The sequence below is a fragment of the Pavona decussata genome, unplaced genomic scaffold (assembly GCF_977016875.1).
Source record: "Pavona decussata unplaced genomic scaffold, jaPavDecu1.1 SCAFFOLD_38, whole genome shotgun sequence".
Taxonomy (NCBI): domain Eukaryota; kingdom Metazoa; phylum Cnidaria; class Anthozoa; order Scleractinia; family Agariciidae; genus Pavona; species Pavona decussata.
In genome coordinates, this window is record NW_028145460.1 from 4,364,121 (window position 1) to 4,384,420 (window position 20,300).

General features: G+C 38.2%; 1 protein-coding gene across 1 annotated transcript in view; it reads left to right on the forward strand.

Annotated features, from left to right (window-relative positions):
- The first annotated feature begins 553 nt into the window (after nucleotides 1-553).
- LOC146483715 (tyrosine--tRNA ligase, cytoplasmic-like) overlaps nucleotides 554-20,300 on the forward strand; it is a 41,328-nt gene continuing 21,581 nt past the window's right edge. The window contains exons 1-21 of the mRNA XM_085105881.1: nucleotides 554-821; nucleotides 936-1,082; nucleotides 1,217-1,318; nucleotides 2,122-2,195; nucleotides 2,349-2,394; nucleotides 3,568-3,651; nucleotides 3,822-3,902; nucleotides 4,328-4,379; nucleotides 4,522-4,562; nucleotides 5,003-5,059; nucleotides 5,187-5,280; nucleotides 5,847-5,932; nucleotides 6,680-6,730; nucleotides 6,839-6,923; nucleotides 7,540-7,634; nucleotides 7,832-7,883; nucleotides 8,311-8,415; nucleotides 9,249-9,291; nucleotides 9,866-9,966; nucleotides 10,063-10,112; nucleotides 10,570-10,833. Coding sequence (XP_084962007.1) covers nucleotides 648-821; nucleotides 936-1,082; nucleotides 1,217-1,318; nucleotides 2,122-2,195; nucleotides 2,349-2,394; nucleotides 3,568-3,651; nucleotides 3,822-3,902; nucleotides 4,328-4,379; nucleotides 4,522-4,562; nucleotides 5,003-5,059; nucleotides 5,187-5,280; nucleotides 5,847-5,932; nucleotides 6,680-6,730; nucleotides 6,839-6,923; nucleotides 7,540-7,634; nucleotides 7,832-7,883; nucleotides 8,311-8,415; nucleotides 9,249-9,291; nucleotides 9,866-9,966; nucleotides 10,063-10,112; nucleotides 10,570-10,677 — 1,728 coding nt within the window. The 5' untranslated portion in view covers nucleotides 554-647 and the 3' untranslated portion in view covers nucleotides 10,678-10,833. The remainder of the gene's footprint in view (nucleotides 822-935; nucleotides 1,083-1,216; nucleotides 1,319-2,121; nucleotides 2,196-2,348; nucleotides 2,395-3,567; nucleotides 3,652-3,821; nucleotides 3,903-4,327; nucleotides 4,380-4,521; nucleotides 4,563-5,002; nucleotides 5,060-5,186; nucleotides 5,281-5,846; nucleotides 5,933-6,679; nucleotides 6,731-6,838; nucleotides 6,924-7,539; nucleotides 7,635-7,831; nucleotides 7,884-8,310; nucleotides 8,416-9,248; nucleotides 9,292-9,865; nucleotides 9,967-10,062; nucleotides 10,113-10,569; nucleotides 10,834-20,300) is intronic.

Genomic DNA, 20,300 nt, shown 5'->3' on the forward strand with positions numbered 1-20,300 from the left:
AAAGAGTCTTGTGTCTAACCTGGCAAAGCCTCTCCCCTCCTCGTAGGAAACTATTTATTGAGTATCCCTTCCTGCCCCCCTCCCCCACCCCTGGGTCTCAGATAACTTGAAAGCTGGGAACAAGGCAGTCAAAAAGGATAGTGTGAAAAACATTCCTCTGATAATGTCAGATACGGTGGCCCAAAAGTGTCACGGCAATTTCAATTTCATCACGGCAATTTCGACTTCGTTCACGACAATTTCAATTAAACTAAGGGACAAAAATCTTCTGCAAGAACCTTTATTGATCAGTGATTCAACTGGCATCAAAATACACGTTAATCCGGGATTAGCTTCCCTGGTTAATGACCCACAATGAAGTTGAAATTGCCGTGAACGAAGTTAAAATTTATTACCGTGGTAAAATTGATATTGCCGTGGTGAAAGTGAAAATTGCCGTGACACTTTTGGGCCACCGTAGTCAGAATTTTAGTTTCCCAACGTTGAAAAACATTGTTTGTCAAGTACGAGTGAGCCTGTGACCGAGTACCGTCTGGTTCCAAATAAGGCCAGGGTACCAAGCAGTGGACCGGAATTTATTGCGTGAGAAAAGTCCGAAAACTTCGACACGTGCAAAAGAAAAAACATCTTCTTTTGCTCTGGGTTCTATGCTACAGAGGCTATTTATCCCAAGGCTTCTCGTTAAAAAGTTTGGCTTGAATCAGCTGATCACAGGCAGTGCCGATAAGTGGATTCGTGGATTGTCTACAGGAAGTATGGCTTCCGGGAATGGGCCGTGTTCTGCCGACGAAAAATTTAATTTGATCACAAGAAATCTACAGGTGAGAACCTAAAAAGTTCCGATTCTTAAATTTAAAAGAGGCGAGACTTTTTTAATCACGGGAAGCCGGAAATCAAGTTCGTACATTCTTCCACATGTTTGCTATAATTTTCAGGAAGTGATTGGTGAAGATCGGTTAAGAGCCGTTGTTCAGGAAAAACATTTGTCTTTGTACTGGGGTACTGCCACCACAGGGAGACCACATGTTGCTTACTTTGTGCCGATGACAAAAATTGCTGACTTTTTAAAAGCAGATTGTGAGGTGAGTGATATTTTTTTGTGTGCTTTCGCTTTCATTATTGTTGTCTCATGGCATGGGATTAAAGTCCACTAAAGCAATGCATGTCATTCTGGAGAACAGCTTGTAATCTTCTATTTTTCTGCTGTTGTTTCAAGGTAACAATCCTGTTGGCTGACCTTCATGCGTACTTGGATAACCTCAAAGCCCCTTGGGAACTTTTGGAACACAGAGTTGAATATTATGAAGAAGTGATCAAGGTTAGCAGCTCCAATATTTCTGTATCAGTTTCAATGTGTACGTAGAATACTTTTAATTTGTCACTGGTGGATTAATACTGTTAAATATGTACAAAGTACATGTATGGGCCCAGAGGAGACAAGGGCAACCTACGGTGAGAATGTTTCAAAATTTAAATGGGCCTTATCACGGTTTTCGACTCCATTTTAACAGGTAGACAAACAGGCGTGAAGTAACAGTGTTTGTATGGAAATCCGATGTCAAATAATTTTCATAAAACATTGCTTCTGAAAAATTCATGAATTAGAAACTTTTGGCACTAGGAAAACGATTTTAAGAAAAAAAATTGGAGGGATGTAGCTGTGCCAGAAAGCGTTCAGTCGTGTTTTGAACTTTCCATACATTTGTCTGTATTAAGTGAACCAGCCGTGAACTGCTCTAAAAATAGCTCGCAGGGAAAAAAATACAGGGAAATGTATGGAAAGTTCAAAACATGACTGGACGCTTTTTTTTTCTGCTGCAAGTTTTTTGAACGGCTTCAAAAACATTCCTGGAAAAGCGTGTGTCAAGAGAGTTCATAACAATAATTGTTATTGTCTTTTCTTTTATGCTTTTGTTAACGTTGGAAATTAGCATATGAGAAAAACATGGAACACCGCATACTAATAAGGAGGAGGTTTTATCAGATATAAAGCCGATGCACGTGATGTTTTATTGACCATTTGATAGGTCAATGGGCTTATGAATTATTAATGAATTTTTGAAATGCTGCATAAAGCATCATGGTTTTGCATGTATTTATTTCATCTTTTCAATCACACAGGCAATGCTGGAATCGATAAATGTTCCTCTGGGAAAATTGAAGTTTGTTAGAGGGACAGAGTATCAACTGAACAAGTTAGTAAAAAAATTCCTAATCTGACAACTAATATTATTGTGAACTTTAGTTTAATTGTTATTACTTCACATTACATGTATGTTGGCTGAAAAGAATAACTTGTGTTGTAGGAAGTTTGTTGACATAACTTAATTTTCTTATTTCTTCTCCAGAGATTATGTTTTGGATGTATTCAAGATGTCTACAGTGGTCACTGAGGTACCATTCCCAGTTTTTACAACATTGGTTACAGTGGAACCTTGATTTTGCGATGTAGCAAGGGGACAGCAAAATCATATCGTTAAATCGGGATATCGTTGTAAACAAACTCTGATTTATAAATAACTTTTCCTGGGACACAGAATGCTGATCGTTAAATCGGGAATATTGTTAGATCAACAATCGTAAAATCGGGGTTCCACTGTACTTATAAAAATACTATTTATTAGTAGTTTATTGTTTCTAATGGAGCTTTGAATGTCATGAGATTTTTACTTCAGTATGAATGGTTTTTGTAAGTGTTCATCAACATAATTCTATTGCTTCTTTACTATTAATTAAAACAATATGAGGCCCTGTTCAGTCAGACAATTCGGCACTAGTCTGAACACAGCATTTATTTGGTGCCCTAGAAAAAATTTCGGCATGATGCCCAGGCACGGGGCACTACCTCAAAGGGTAGTACTCAGCATGGTCCTTGGCATGAGCACTTGTCTGAACAGGATTTTGTCAGTTCCTGCACTTTTACTCCCTGGTGGGAGGCGGTGTGGCCTAGTGGTTAGGTATGCCAGACGTGTAATCTGGAAGCCCCAGGTTCAAGTCCTGCTCCAAGGCCACGCTTTGTAAATAGCCAACTGATTTGCCTCCCACCAGATGGGATTTTTAACAATGTTATTTTCAGTTTGCCTATTTATTTCACAGGTTTATAGTGTCCCCAGTTAGCGCTACAGCGCTAAATGCTTCAACACTTAAAAAAAGTCGTTTATTTTATTTAATACAGTAACCAAATTGGTGGGCACTAAATTGACAAACAAGAACACAATTTTATTGCTCCTTGGGCACCAAGGAGTCTGAATAATGTCCTCACCGGCACCTAGTCTGAGCAAGGCCTAAGAATGCCTAGCTTGCTTAAGAATACCCTAATATAGAACAGACATTGTTTGTTTGGCCTTTTTGGATTGGTGAAAACTGAGTGACACCAAACAGAAATGTCAGTTAATTTCTAAAATGCCCTTGACAATAGATAAAAAACCAACCAAAAGATATGTTACCATATTTGTTTTAGTTTGTCTAATTCATTTGTGTTTTGGTTCTATTCTCACATGGTCATTTCAAGGTCAAATCAAAATTGCTCTTAATACATTAACTCTATATTTTTGTCAAATGTTTTAGCATGATGCCAAGAAAGCTGGGGCTGAGGTTGTTAAGCAAGTCCAGCATCCTCTTCTCAGCGGTTTGTTGTACCCTGGTCTGCAGGTTGGTGACCTCTTTTTTCATTTAAATACTGTTAATATTATTCAGTTGTTATAATGAGTGAGTATGTATACTACTGGTGTTTAAAAAGGATATTGTGACTGTGTAATTTGTATTATACATTAAATAAAACAATAATATTAAATAAATGTCATTTTATTCCTTGATTGCAGGCACTTGATGAAGAGTACCTTAAAGTTGATGCACAGTTTGGAGGTGTAGATCAACGGAAAATATTCACCCTTGCTGAAAAGGTTATTTAACAAGCTTTTTTCCAAATAAGCATAATTTTTTAGAAAAAAAATTAGTCCAACTGTCTGTCACATATTTTGCATAATGGAAATGTTTCAACGTTGAAGGAGAAACTAAAGTACTGATGACAAAACTTTTTTTTGCCAATTCTAAACATAATGCAACTGTTATGGAGGTCTGAGGTCTTTTTGCTGGATAGTAGACCTTTTTGGAACTTGGACAAGCTTTTGGACGTCCTTGAAGTCTTCAAGAAATGTAATTGGGCGATTTTTTAAAATATAATTTTATTACTGACACTGCCAGGGTAAAAATATCATGTATTTGACATAGTAAAGGCTGATGCCTCTGGTTTGTACATGTAATAAAAGAGGACCCAAAGTTTGAGATTGATGGTTTTCCTGACACTGTAACTTTCATCTGTTTTCAGTACCTGCCTGCTCTGGGTTACAAGAAAAGAATACATCTGATGAATCCGATGGGTAGGTTAATTAAAATTTCACAACAAACATTGGTTTTAATCAGCATTAATTGGTAAGTCACTGAGCTTTGTTAGCTACTGCTAACCATAAGTGAATGATAAATCCAGACCCTACTGACACCAAAGTATTCATTGATTGATAGTTCCAGGACTTACAGGCACCAAGATGAGTGCATCCGACGAGGTGAGGAATGCAGCTTTTTTTCAAGTAAACATTTTGCATCAGTCAGTTACATTTTATGATGCTCGGTACACATTTACCAAAACTGAGAACTACACTTCAGGGTTTATAATTTGACTCAGAGGGTGGGGAATGGGGTGATGATTAGGTGGTCACATAACCTTCAGTTCATTAGGCAAAGTTGTCAATCATAAGTCCTGTTCATTTAGATTACAAGCAGTCGTACTTTTTCCTCAGATCACACGTGCAAAGCAATAGTAAAATTATGCAAATTAGAAAAGTGAACAAGGAGGGATTCCTTCCCTCCGTGCCCATGTTTCTTGTGGCTTTGCCGCTTGCTAGAAATTGTGCATGTGTGACAGAAATTGGCCTAGGAGAAGAAAGAGACTACCTGCAGTCTACTGTTCATTCAATTATTTTGTTTTCATTCTATTTTCTTCAAGGATTCAAAAATCGATCTCTTGGATGGTGGCTCTGTTGTAAAGAAAAAGTTGAACAAGGTTAGTTCCAACTACAGTAAAATGCTACTGCTCACACAATTTCAAGAGGAGAGTTACTTTAAAAATAGAAGTTAACTTTTAGTAATGTGTTGAAATAAAGATGTGTAATAATATGTTTTTTCATCAGGCATTCTGTGAAGAAGGAAATATTGAGGAGAATGGTATCCTTGCTTTTGCCAAGTTTGTTATTTTCTCCGTTTTGGAAACTAGGGATAACAAAGGTTGGTGTTGCATTTACAAATTGATGAATTCCATAGTTTTTTAATTTTAGTTATTCATAGCTAAACTGTACATCAAGAGCATTTTTAGACTGCATTTCCAGCCACAATGTGATTACCCATATAATCAAAAATTTTTCACTACCTTTTACAGTGCGACGCGCCTTACCATGGCCACCCAACAATCTTTCTTTACAAGTTAGCCATAAAATACAAAACGACAAGTTTTCAATAATTTGTTGTTGGGTCACTTGCCTGTTGGACTTTGCAAGGAGGTTGGACCATTAATCAGATTCAGGTATCCTGATTGGCTAACTTGTAAAAAAGTTTGTTGGGTGGCCACAGAAGGTGTGTCACACTGTAATTGTTATAATTAAAAATTTCTACCTGTGGTGAGATAAACATGTCCTTGTCAGAATTCTAAACCGGTATTTTGTGCATTCAGGTGCTTTTAAATTCCAAAGGATTAACTGGAATTTTAAAGTAACATTGCGCAAAAAACCAGGAAGTTCTATTTCCAAGAAATTGATCCGTAAGCTAAAAAATTGAATTTTTTGTGTGTTTCACAGAATTTGTCATAGAAAGAACAGAAGAAAATGGAGGAACAGTTTCCTTTAAGGACTATGTCACACTTGAGCAGGCTTTTGCCAGGAAGGTAAGTCTGATGAAATCACCATTTTCAACCTGTTTTGGTCATCTTCGAATCCAGACTCTGCATCTATGTGGGTTAAGTCCTCTGGTTGAGTAACTTGTTTTTGGCTTCTGTCCTGCACTGAGAATTTTTTTTTCTGGGTTCTTCCTCCACAAATCCAGCCTTTTCAAATCCCAATTTGATCTGGATGTAATGAATCTAACACAAGGAAGAGGGTTTCACCTGAATTCCAGACCCAGATAAGGGGGTTGATGAAGAAAACAAGGCATGGCCATCCTTTTTTTTTTTTTACCCAACTTCAAGGTGTTTGGAAATCATATAAAATACTCTTTCAAGTGTTTGATATAGCTTCTCAATCCATTAGTAATTCTTGGAGATCTTCCAAGCAAAAATTCACCTTTTTTTTTATAATCAAGATCACATTTTTAAACCTCCTTCACAGTAGTGATTTCCTTTGTTTTTTCTTCATGAATTATTAATGAGTTTGAAAAATATGCTGTAGACAATGGGCCATTTCCGAGTTGCTGTGAACATCATTATGAAAGCGAGGCTAAGTACAAAGCTTTTCATATGAAAATGAGTTTTGTTTGCATTTGAATTAAAACATATTTTCATAATAAAAACTGCATTTAGCCTTGCTTTTACAATGAGGTTCAAAGCAACTCGGAAATGGCCTATTTACAAGAAGTACTCAGCTTTTACCTCACAAGTTTAAATCAATAATTAAAAGCTGTTTATACGTCTTGTTAGGAGGTCCATCCTCTGGATCTTAAGAACGGAGTTGCAAGCTTTATAAATGAGGTACACAGTGTTTAGTTAATTGTTGTAAGTGCTGTATTTGGCTTTATCATTCTTAATTAGTTAGTCTTCACTCCGTTCCTTGTGATAATTCTCTCTGTTTTTCCCAAGCTTTTAGACCCAATTAGAAAGAAATTCCAAACGCCAGAGCTACAGAAGCTCACCAAACTCGCCTACCCTGAACCCAAGAAAGCAAGTACGTATGCCAAACATCTAGAGTGGGACGTTTCATTTGTGATCCGAACCTTGAAAGAATCCTTTCAAAGAAGCTCAGAAAAAAAACAATGGGAGTAGAAATTGTTTTTCCAGCCAAGATTTTGGGGGTGCAGGAATCTTCCGCATCCGTAAAATTGGTGTAGGTGGGGGTGGGGATGGAGGGGGAGGGGGGCAATCAGTCAAACTATATGCATTTCTATTAGTTTCCTATTTCAAAAGGGATATCTTTGTAGCGGATTCTATCTGCTCGTTTGATTCGCTTATGATAATTTTTGACCATCAGAAAGCGAAACCATGAACACTACTTTTGGGAGCGTTGTTGATAGCTTATATTACTGTAGACAGAAGGCCAAACAGCGTAAAAATTCTCTTTTGCAGAATGACAAAAAAAAAAAAAAAATACAAAAATGACTCAGGACACTTGGAGAGAACGTTGGCACACGACGGTGAATTATGCTCCTGGATAGTTCAGCCACATTGTGCAAGTTGAATGACTTGGAATAATCGCGAAGTAGTTCAAGAAACGTGAACTCATATTTTCAAGTGACGTTTTCGTTGTGGTTGTCGTTTTTTAAGTTCCTGTTGTTGTTTTACAGAGGGAGGCAAGGGAGGAGCATCGGCCAATCCTGAGAGAGCTGTTGATCCGTCTAGATTAGACTTGAGAATTGGAAAAATTGTTTCTGCGAAGAAGGTATGGACATACAGCTAGTAGTCAGGTAATCAATTTTTTTTCACTTCTGCTGGCCCCTTTCCTCTCACATCCCAGTATACAAAAGATTTTTCAGCCAGCTGAAGGACGGTGTCTTTGGGTAGCTAAGTGCGTTTCCACTATACATTTCGAGATTTTGATTTTTTGACATTACTGAATGTTCCTGTCTTCTGTTTCAGCATCCTGATGCGGATTCTTTGTATGTTGAAGAAATAGATATCGGAGAAGAAAGTATGTATTGTATTCGACACATCTTTTTAAGTTCTAAAATGCACTGAAATTGGCGTTGTAAGGATTGTTCACGTCTGATCAGTTATTCTACAAATATGTTTTTTTAAACAAGTCGTAGCAGAAACACGTAACAATTTGCCAAATGTGGGAAAACGTGCAACCGTTTGCAAGCGCGGGAAAAAGCTTGCATACCAAGGCCCGGTTTGTTTGGGTTTTGCTTCCTGATTGGTGGAAGAAATGACATGGTCGATCTGATTGGTTAAGCGACTACAAAAGCGATTTTAGCGACTCCCACCCCTTTTCAACCCCCTTTTGGCGCCGACCTCGCGGTCTGTGACCTTAGTTGTTAGTGAACTTGTTACAGATATCCCAGAAACCTTGTCCGATAATTGTAAATTATGTCTGGGCGATATCTGTTAATTTTCAGACCCGAGAACAGTGGTTAGCGGTTTAGCAGAATATGTGCCTTTGGATGAGCTTCAAGACAGACTTGTCGTTATGATGTGTAACTTGAAACCTGTGAACATGAGAGGTGAGTAACAATTGTTACCTTTTCGTTATTGTGGAATTTCAAAACTGTATTTGTGTGCAAGCTGCAATCGCGGACAAAACTGTTAAGAAACTTTAAGTGGATCTGCAAATTCGACCGCCTCTGTGATACATCTTCAACAACTCTGCCCCCTCCCCCTTATCAATGTTGGTTTGCCACTGAAGAAAAGGCTGGATCATCGTCTGGCCTTCAAAGCAACATGGCACATGGTGGAAGTGAAGGTTTGCTACACTCCAGGCGGAGTTTTCCTTTAGGGAGATTGAAATATATGCGCAAACGTCGCGGGTTTTTTTTTCAAGTTTTAGTTCCAGGTCAATACCAATAATACGAATACGGTTTATCGAAGGTTTTTTTCAGAGACTGGTAGCGCACGAAGGTATAAGCTCCATCTGAACATGATCGCCATCGTTGCGAATCAAGCCACACTAAAGCAACGTTAAATCAATTTTTAAGTGACGTTTTCCTCTACGTTACTGACTATCGTTTTTGCACAAGGTTCCTAATGTCGCTTAGGGTTGGACACTCTTCAATGCAGAAGTTTTGTAGTAAAAAGGCGGATATATATCCAATCAGAGAGCTGGATGTTCAACATGTGATAATAATGGACCAATCAGATGGTCGAATGTCGCATGCAATGCTGAAGCGTGTTGCCAGGCCTTTATGCTTACTGTGAAAAATTTGTCGGAAAAAGGCTTTTGACCAGGCACAGGAACTGTGCATATCTGTGACATTCCTCCTCATGTTATACGTTTTCCGTGATATCAAAGTTATTTCTCTTATCTTGATAGTGACCTGCATATGTTGTTCGTTTTTAGGTATTAAGTCAGAAGCAATGCTTATGGCAGCTTCCATAACAGGGTAGGTGAAAAGACACGGCTCAGCGGTTAACTTCAGAAATTGACTGTTGTGATTCTACACTGGTATGAACATACCGTAATTTTCTCGGTTAAGCGACCACCCTTCATTAAGCCCCCCCGCCCCCCCCCCCCCCCCCTCTACTTGAATACTGAAGTGAAGGGAATCAAAAATGAAAATTAGTTAGCAATCGTGCGATAGGTAACACAATGTTGCGCATGCTCTACGTTTACTGCCACGGACAATATTTGCTGATGTTGGAAAGTAAACAACACCAAATTCAAAATAAGCCTCGAAGGAGCTTGTTCCAGAAAAACGGTACGTGGATATACATGTATGCATTTACGTACGCCTGATACAAGGTAACTGTTTAAATCCCCCCGAGGTGAGAGATTTTTCTTTACCTCGCCAAATGAAATTTCCTTCGCAGGGCAGCAAGCCCGGGGAACTATAAGGACAGTAATCCTTACTTTCACACTCTAAACAATTTCATTTCAATTCTATTCCGATACATGGGAGCTATGCGGTTCACGACACACTCTGTTGTCTGAACTGATAAAGGATTTTCTGCTTGTAGCTCTGATGGAAAGCGACAAGTGACTCCTCTATGTCCCCCGGCAGACTGTAAACCCGGTGACCGCGTTGTAGTACAGGGATATGAGCACGAAACGGCAGGAGGTATGGATATCAACCTCGAGTTTAAACTGCACATTATAATGACATTATAGTGAACGCGCCTGCTAATGTTTTGTGTGGACTTTTTTTATCATTCAGCTCCAGATGAACAACTAAATCCTAAGAAGAAAATTTTTGAAACACTCAAAGTAGGTTTACTTTTTAATCCATCTTTCCCCCTGAAAATCAGACCTTGTGGTTGGATTTGTTTTTTGTTGTTGTTGTTGTTTGTTTGTTTCTTTTTTTGCGAGAGGGAGAGGGGGTGGGGTTAGAGTAAATGCACCTCAACAAGCTTTAAATGGAAAAGAGAAAACGCGAATCCAAGATTACAAAAATAATCATCTAAGTATTTCTTTTCTTAATTTAGAATCATCTCACATCCAACAAGCGTGAACGGAATAATTGTTTTAGCAAAAACAATCAAGAAGTATTGCTAGATCTTGCTGATTTCGCTTTGTAAGAACAACCAGAAGACAATTTAATGGTCGCTATTTCACGGGCATTGTATAATGGATCATATACCGTGGCTGCCGATCAAATCCCTGGAATTTCATTATACAATGATCCAGTTTTAATAAAGCTTATTACTGTTTCTTTGTGTTTCAGCCTGATCTGGTGACTTCTGAGGAGGGCGTAGCTGAATACAAGGGATGTCCCATGATAACATCCATTGGCCAGATTACTGCTCCCTTCAAGAACGCGCAAATTAGTTGACGACTTTACCTCAGAATTAAAATGATGACATCAATCAACAGGCAGACTGAATTGCCATTAAAATTTGACTTCCTGATCACTGAGCTCCATGTGTGTAGCCATCAAGTTATTTATAGAATGATAATAAGTGTGGACTTTCGTTTCAACTTTCCTAGTGTGCTCTAAAAACGTCCTGCGGTCAGTGTGTCGCAATTGCGACTGTAACGATTGCACACCTCAAAGTCGTGAATCATGACAAGTTCTGTTGACTGATCTATGCACACTGCTCTTGTTCGTCGTTGTTCCAAACGCCGCGTTAAACGATTGACAAAATAAGAAAAATAAGTTGTTATTAAGTACGAGAAGCATTCCGGGTTTCCACAACTAAGTTTCACTCGAGGTAAGTGCAAATTAACCCTTTATCCCCTAATATCAAGGAAAAAATTGTCATATTTTGTCCCCATACTTTTACTTTTCTTATAAAAGTACTAGGGAGAACTTATTAAAATATCAGGAAAATTCACCTTGAGTGATCATATCCTTAATGTTCATGACCTCAGGGGTGGAATAAGCCCATTGATATTTAATGCTGATCACTGTTAGGGCTTAAAGGGTTAACTTGGACACGACACATGACGAGACGTTTGAATGTAACCTAACAGTTCGTATTTGGACCATAACTATCACTGACAAATAAACTGTTTTTCTGGTGCAAACGCATTTCAAAAGTTCACTAAGTCTAGCTTGGTACTTAATTTATAGAATTTAAGCGGGGGGGGGGGGGGGGGGGAGGGGGGTGGACTGTCTGGTTGAATGCTCTAGATTCAATGGTTTTAAGCCTATAATCTTCGTTCGTCTGTTCGATCTTCAAAGCAGTCAAGTAAGCGAGTCAATGGGTCCCACGAATTTCTTTAGAATTTTTTAACGTGAACAATTACAATCTGAGGGTAATTTTTGTGAAAATCAACATTCTACGTTAATAAGTAATACATGGACCCCAAACCAGCCTGCTTCTTGAATGCACAGTGCTCTCATGGGGTGCCGGCCAAACTGGTGGTACTGATATAAAAAATATTTTGCGCCTGTTTTATTTCTCTTTCAAATCTCTTAATTCTACCTTGTTGCTCCCCTAAAAACTCTCGAACATTTACAGAAGTTACAAAGCAATGAAATTATTAAAAGATGCCCTTATTGCCTTTCACTGAAATTCACTTTACGTGTGTAAAGTTTGGAGACGATTTTATTTTCACTGCTTGAAACAAGAAAAGTAGGTATATATCCAGACGTTATCACTTTTTGGGAACCACGTGGGTATGAGCGTAAACAAACAGAGGAAAATCAATCCCACCTACAGTTTTCTCGTTAACTTTTCGCTCATAATTAAAAAATGTAACGTCTGGTACATCAACAGGAGCCTCCTTTTTGCAGTTTCATTTAAATAGCTCTGTATTTGCTGATTCAGTGTCTATCAGATCAGGGTAATCTCGGAAAAAAACTGGGGGTGGCTAGCCCTTTGGATTTCACCAAGCCGTTCCTTGTCAGGAGGCCCGCTAGGTATCTCCCATTCGTTTCGGCTTTAGTATGCGGGATCAGAGATCCCAAGTGTAAGTGGTTGTGGCGTCGTATATATATCATTGTGTCCTTGAGACGTTAGCCATATGGGACTCATTTAATACTTTTGTTCCTGCAGTGATGTTTTGTGAAGGGTTATTAAAGTTTATACCTTTTGATAAACTATTGGCTCGTTGATGCGGTTTCGCCGCGACTGTCGCGGCTCCCGCCCCATTCCCCCCGCAGTTGCACCACTCGTTTTGGCACGGCTTTCCGCCCACCAAAACCGCCAGCTACGCAGGCTACAAAAATGCCAACCATGCTTCTATGCGCTGGAGACAAAAACAGAAATAACAAAAGTGTATTCAATTTGAAGTTCTTCTATTCCGGCGCGCAGGGTAACCTAGGGTTGGTTAAAAAGATTCTATGAGAAAAATAAAACCTTCCCTGGAACTTTAAGATCAAAAATGGATTTCATTTTGCGTCATATACTTAAGCAACCCCAAATAACAACTAAAGCAGCATTTGAGCGAGGGAAGTTCTATTGCCGCTACCTGATTTGCTGTAGACTTCTCATGCATAAAACTATTCTTCCCAGCAAAGCTGTCACGCCCATTTGCCCTAAAAACATTTTTTAGGATTTCCACTTTGACGCGTTCTGTTCCAGGGTCAGCACGAACAATCCTGGCAGTTCCTAAAATAAAGTGGTACTGAATTAAATGTCAGTTTGCTGTACAACTAAAGCGAAAATAAACCTTTAACAGACATGTTTTTATAGCTGTAACGAACCTTTCACCAGGCGAACGCATTGTAAAAAGTGGTCAGCTACGACAGCAGCATCCTTGTTACTACTTCCGACTTCCAACAACATGATTCCACAACAACAACAACAACAAGCTTTTTTGCCAAATTAAAGTTAAACTTAACTTACATTACAACATGAATACAATTAATACAAAAAGAGGTAATGTTTACTAAGAATATTTGAAAAGCTAATCGAGCTGAGTAAAACTAAATAATGTTTAAATATAGCAGGTAGTTTCGCACTAAAGCTTGAAAGGAATTGATTAATTTTTAAAAAAAGATGAGGAAAAGAATAAAAAAATAAATGAATAAATAAATAAATAAATACCAGTTGAAAACTCATGAACAGTAAGACTGTAAGATGTTTAACTTGACTTTGTTTTTAAACGTTTTAAGGGGGATGTGTTTAATGCTTTCATCAAGGTGATTCCAAACTTTTACAGCTGCAAAGCGAATGTTGAATTTACCATAGTTTGTTTCAGGATGGTGTTAATGTAATAGGTTGATTTAGAAGCAGGCCTGGTGTTTGTAAGGTTGTGACATCTGTCAATCATGCAAGCACGCGGTCAAAAGGGAACTCCCTCTCCAATTGCAGTCGTTGCGAACATGGAGTCAAATAAATCACAGTTGAGTTTTGACTTTCCGTGGTTTTACTTGAACAGTATAAAACACCACACCTGGCAACGAGGATCCACAAAGCGCATCTTAAGTTTTTGGATGATACAACGCTACAATTCACACACTGTGCTTTTTATAGATCGGTGCATCCAGACACCGAAAAATTGCTACTCAAATGAAAGGTATTTAACGGTACTTTCGTCTTGGCTTTACCCTGCTAGCAGAGCATTTCTTTATTGCAAGTCTTTTAGTATGTACGCAGTCGTTCGTGCCTCTGGTATTTCTCGTAGTCTTGTCTAAAAGAAACGCTCTCCTAGCAGGGTATTTTAGCTTTTGAGTTTTTTTGCAGTTTTGCAGTTTTGCAACTAACCGCAACATTGATAGTAATATCGTTGTGACGAGGAAAGAATTAGAACTGAAAGCTAAGTTCATCAAAAAGAGGGAATAAGTTTCTTTGTAGCGTTAGCATTAAAATAAAATCAGATGCACTTCCCTGTTTACCTCATAAAACAACAACGTGACGAAGCCCAAAACTTTGAAAGCATCTACATCACAAATATCTTACCCAAACTGGTTGAGATTCAAAGGATTTATGACTCTCTTAAAGCTTCTTTGAATGCAGGAAATAGAAACAACGTGACGAAGTTACATCTCGTCGAAATGTTAACACACAAGCAAACAATTTCAAATAAGACTCAATTGCTTCGCAGAAATATGAAATCTTTGCGGGAGTTATTGTGTCTAATATAATTGGCCAGTAGACATCTGATGTGCCAAAAAAATTTAAATGACAATTGCTTTAGAAGAAAGAGTCATTTTTGTCTTAAGACATGAGCAGGCACATAACTTAAAAAATCAATGAAATTTATAATGTGATAAACATTGAAGGATAGCCAAATTAAGTCAAAGAGAATGAAGTAAACTTTCGACATAATTCTGTACAAGTAACAGACTGTTCCCAAACTCTACTTTTGCTCTAATTCTTAAGAATTGCAAAAACATGAGACATCAAAGGGAAAGTACTCCGCATGGGTTCTCCGCACGCGCACAGAGGCTTTAGGCGTGCCATAACCCATTATGAATTCCCAGAACCGATGAATCCAGCCATGAAGGAAAATATAATTAAATTAGCTACCTTATTTACCAAAGTAAAAAAGTTGCACTTCACGCGATGTAACTTGAAGGTCGGTGGACCAGACAACTTTAATTTTGACTTTATCAGGTGAAAGCTATATTTGCTTCACTTTTATTTCACCGTTCTGGTCTTTAATATTCTGCTGGAAAATGAAATTTGATTTTCTTGTTTAAGTTTTGCAGTAACCCCTGAGGCGTTTTTCTTCGATGTGATCCTTAGCCAAATAAGCAATACTAAGGGCACATCGCTGAAAAACTCTTTCAAAGACTCTTTTCTTTCTTGAAGAAAGAATTCAAAACTTGGATACGTTTGTGAGCTATCAGCGAATATACATAAGCTTCTGTGTGATATTCGTATTGTAGAGCCTGAGGTTGAGCTACTTCAATTTCGATTTCTTTGTCTTCCGTTCTTTCTTAAGTGTTCAGGAAACCTAACGTTCCGTTATCGGTGAATGACTATTCGCTAGGCCTAAATCGACTCAGAAATTCGGATGGAATTGCAAACAAAAATATTCACCTTAGTCCTTATCAAGAACGTACAAAAAATGTCGTTAACAGAGCGAAATAAGGCCAGATAGGATTTGCACAAAGCTGCCTACAGCAGCACTTCAATTCGTGAAATAGAGAACTGTTCCCTAAATTATTTATTTTGCGTCTAAAAAAACAGAAACGTATGTTATCATGGACTTGTTCTCAAACTGTATTTTCGTCCCTATTCTTAAAACTTGGGAGAACATGGCATGGGGTGCCGAAACAGAAAAATTGACGGAGTCGTTTGGTTCTTGGCAAACGCTCTTGGAATTTTGAGAGCTTTTGTTTGAAGCCACCAAAGTTTTATTGATTTTCTATGCTCCGATGATCCTGGGAACGAGTTTGTTTCTCTATTTCTCTGAAGCGGCTCTATGGATTTTTGTAAGATCTTCACCACGCGTGAGTGGGTCCAAATGATGTGTTTTTTCATTATGTAACTATTTCATTTCGTAGTGAATTCACTTTACAAAAATATGCTTATAGTTTTAGTTATTTAAAAAAGTGATAGAGAGATAGAGAGAGAGAGAACCGCTTCAAAGCCCCCTCAGCAACGAGGCGCGAAACAACGAGAGGAAATAAATCACTCTTGCCTCTTTTAAACCGCCGATGCGGTTATTTGCTCATGTTAATTTTTTTAGACAACGGGACCCTGGAGCCAGGGTACCACGTGATTAGCTCTCGATCAGCACTACGGAGCAAAATTATTAAACAAGAAATCTGGCCCTTCGTTCTCGCGATAAACGTTTATGTTTGTCTCCTTTGTTTCCTCCCTTGTACAAACTTTAAACAACTCTTTACAAAAGACTACGTTATAGGACAGTTTGAAAATTTTACGCTATTGTTTTCAGGCAAACTCTTCTCTTTTAACAAATATCCGAAGACTGGTCGTAAAAGTTTCAAAGGACTGCCATGATCGGCCACCATTTGAATAGACATTGTTGTTATTCCCAGGCTGTGCGTGCCCTGTTCCCACTCTCGGACTGATCTAAGTCACGTGGTCGCGTTTCAGCCAATCAGACGGTTTTCACCAGTGAAGTGGTTCAGACACTGCACTTCTTACGCATGCGCTCTACCTTAAACATTTTCACTCTAATATTATGTCATACGACAAGCTCTTTCTTACCTGAAGATTTTACCATGCTGTATTGAAATCTATTGGGAAAAAAACATAAAGGAAAAAAGACAATTCGTCGTTTCTGTCAAGCTATCATGAAACATGTTCCATTATTTTGCACATATTCTTGTCGTAGTAAGAACTTCAAATCTTCTTCAAGTTTTGGACCACACTTGGTGTGAAGTCCAGTTTGGTCACGTGATTTCTACGAGAGCCTGCTGCGATCCTTGGTCCCCAGGATTAGGGCATTTTCACTAAAGACCTTTTTCATAAATGGCGGCCAATAAATTATTCTTTCATTTCCATGGAAATTAGACTTACTAGCCTCGTTTTCATGTGCAAAATACAATAAAATTTTTTCTCCCAAACGAGGTTAGTAGGGCCAGTTAATATATATCGAAAAGAATAGTAAATTGGCCGCCATTTCTGAGAAAGGTCTATGGGGTCATTTTACTACAACTACCAGAATCCTTCAGTTTTTGTTTTCTCGTGCTAATTAGGATATTGGTCTTTGCTCTCCAATGGAACGAAATGAATTCTGGTAGTCAAATGACACCATCATGAAAATGGCCTATTGTGAGGGTCTCTGCTCGGTCACTTCAAAGAACAATATTGAATTATTTGACGTCATTTGTCGGTGGCCTTTGTGCTGCGTGGATCTTCTCCGGCTTCTCGTAACCAAAAGAGATTGTTTGAAAGGACGCGCTGGTGTGCACAGGTTGGTTATATTTTTCGCTTATTTTTGTACGTTTGTGACCTAGTTTCCTCTTAATGAATTATATTCCATTTTCTCTTAAATTTATGGACAGACCATTCATTTAACCAGTGTTAGAATCCTAACCTTGCTGATCCAAACGGGTTGGGGTTTTCGATAAGCAACAAGAACTGACCTTAGGATTTGAAGGTTAATTTTATTAATATACTATTGCCTCTAATCCTAATCATGTTGGGATTCTGCTTCAAAATAGTCAGAGATAAGTTGGAATTCCATCTTGTACTGATCGATTCATGCGTAATTATCACTGAACATTTGTCTTATATAGTGCATATACTCGTTATTATTCCAAGTGAACCATTCAGTAGTCGTGGGTTAATCGAATTAAACTTTTGAAACTCAATTTTAATGAAGAGAGAACTATCACAAAATATAAAGATATTAAGAAGGAAAATAGACTTAACATGTAGTTGTATAGTTGTAAAATTTAGTTTTTAGGGTTTCCCGTTGGATGTTGGCAAAGCTCCAGACAGCTATTAAATTAGACTTAAAGAAGTTTATTTCCCAAAATGATTAATTTTGATATTGCGGAACAGTTTACTGAAAAATATAGCGTCAGGTGACGGTTAAAATTTTCCAGCATTTTCGTTTATATGTCTCATTTTAAATATTGTTGCGGTATTTCAGTCCGTAACTCTGTCTTTCGAGTGAAAACAACCTTAAATAGTCTGACTTCTGACTCTTTAGAGAATTAAACTAATGGCGCCTCTAAAGTTAAGCATTGTTGCATTAAAAATGCATACACACGATTGATATAGCGCGGACAATGTGAATCTGTTTCTGTCGGAAACTTTCACTGTCGTGTGCTCCCGTTCTCTATAAAACGTTGGATCTGGTCATTTGACGTTGTTTTTTTTTTTTTTTTTTATTAGAATATTTTATTAGAGTTAGTATTTGCAAGAAACAGTAACAGTAAACTATACAAAGTATATAATTATTTTTTATATAAACAGTAGCGTGTCTGACGTATACGCATGCGCGATGCCTGCAAAGCAGCCCTAAGCTTTTCTTGCGCAACAAGTCGCACACTTAAGGATTTTACCTACCCAGGAGCTCTACCTACCAAACCAAAATGAGCAACACTATTATGACTAGCCGCAGATTGGCGGGGATACCAGAGTCAATGTAAAAGAGTGAGGCGCAAACCGGGAGAAGGGGGTAGGGAGGGTAAAGGCCCCCTTCTCCACTCGCGCTCCCCACCCTTCGATGCCTGCTAAGGGGGGAAGGGAGAGGAGCGAGTGCTGGCGTGGCGCTTGGTTTGATTTTGGAAAAAATACTCCCCCTGGGGACGGGCAGCTGTATGTAACACCCGACGAACGACGGATTTCAAAAAGCCCCATGATAGAAGATTCCGTACATAGCATCGCTTACAACGCCCTAGACCAAGCCGCATGGCTCGCAAAAAGATGTGGCAAATTCGAAAACATGCTCACTGTTGTATGCAGCAAGCAAGACTGGCTTCTGCTATTTGGCACCATGGCTAACGAATTTATGTTTTGCTAAATAAATTCCTCGGTACAGGCCGATTTTAAGATGTTTACAAACGCGCATCGATTATTATCTGGCTGTGACCACGCTTCGGTGATTTTCGCTTGTCACGCAAAAGAAATTTATCCACTTTTCTTTCACTCATGAGCTTTAGTTAAAATGTTGTAACGATTTGATCCAATGCAAATAAAGGACTTTATTAGAAAGCTCACTAAGAAACATGAAATTGAACTGACAGACAATTTAAAAAAAACATAATACACCATATTCGTATTCTCGGTATTGAACTGGAACGAGCTTGCAATGGAGGCTCTTGCGGGGGAATATATTAGAAACTATTTGCATGTGAAAAGATTTCCTAGCATAAGCCTCGTGTACAAGCTAGTTCCAGTTCAATATCGAGATGATTTCGTTGGACGCATTGAAATACACATTTAATTAAAGGTAAATTAAAAAGTTGATCAATGGAAAATGCAACATATTAGGTCAAAATCCTTTAAAAAAATTACTTTCTTGTAGATTGATTAAGTCAATATTCTTTTAAAAAAATCATCCTTTCTAAAGACCTTTCGATATATCAGTGTCTAACAGCCAAACTTGCGTATCACTGAAAGCAGGAAAACGGTAAGAAAAGATGAAGATGTTTAACAGTCTTCTTCATCGTCTTCGGGCGCTGGTTCGGGTTCGGCTGGCTCGGGTTCGTCAGCCGGTTCCGTCTCGTCCTGTGCGACTTCACGGTAGCGATCTGTTACTTTTTTGTGCTCGACGGCTTCGACGTCTTCCATGGATAATTACACCAAATCCTGCATGTCCTTCATCTCCTGATGGATACACTTGATTTTGACTGCGAAGTTGTCATGTTCTTGAGTCAGATCGTCGATGACAGCTTCTTGCGGCTGTACCTTGCGTTCGGCTTCCTCCGCGCGGGCCCCAGCCTCTTTCAGTTGAACTTCTAAGAACTGTAGCTTCTCCATAAGTCCCTGTTCGTGTTAGACGGATTCGCCGTCTTCGCTTTCCTTTTCACGGAGCTGGTTGCTGGTTTAAGAAGTAGAAATAATATTCAAGTGTGCTTAAAATTAGATATGAGCTTTGCTTTTAAATTTCCTGGGCGCGGCCATCTTGGATTTCACAACGCCATTGCGTCGTCGCTATTATTCTCTATTGTTTCACACAAAAGAACTTCTGTTTACTAAAAACATTTGATTTATGCGCATTTGATTATTTTATAGAAAATGCGCAATACAAATATTAAATATTATTATTATTATTTAAAAAAAATTATACAGAAATTGTGCTCGAAAATAGTCTCTTTTTTTAGTCGAAATAAATTGTAAATAGGTTTTTAATAGTTCTTTCTTATACTTTTCAATGTGTAAATAGCAATTTGTGCGGATATATTTTGTATATATTTTATTATTATTATGGTATTATTATTATCATTATTATTATTATTATTATTATTATTATTATTATTATTATTATTATTATTATTATTATTATTATTAGTACTAACAATAGCAGAAACGCAATGACATCATGAAATCCAAGATGTTCGCGCCTGGGAAATTTAAAAGCGAAATAGGCGACAATCATATCTAATTTTAAGCACACTTGAATATTATTGCTACT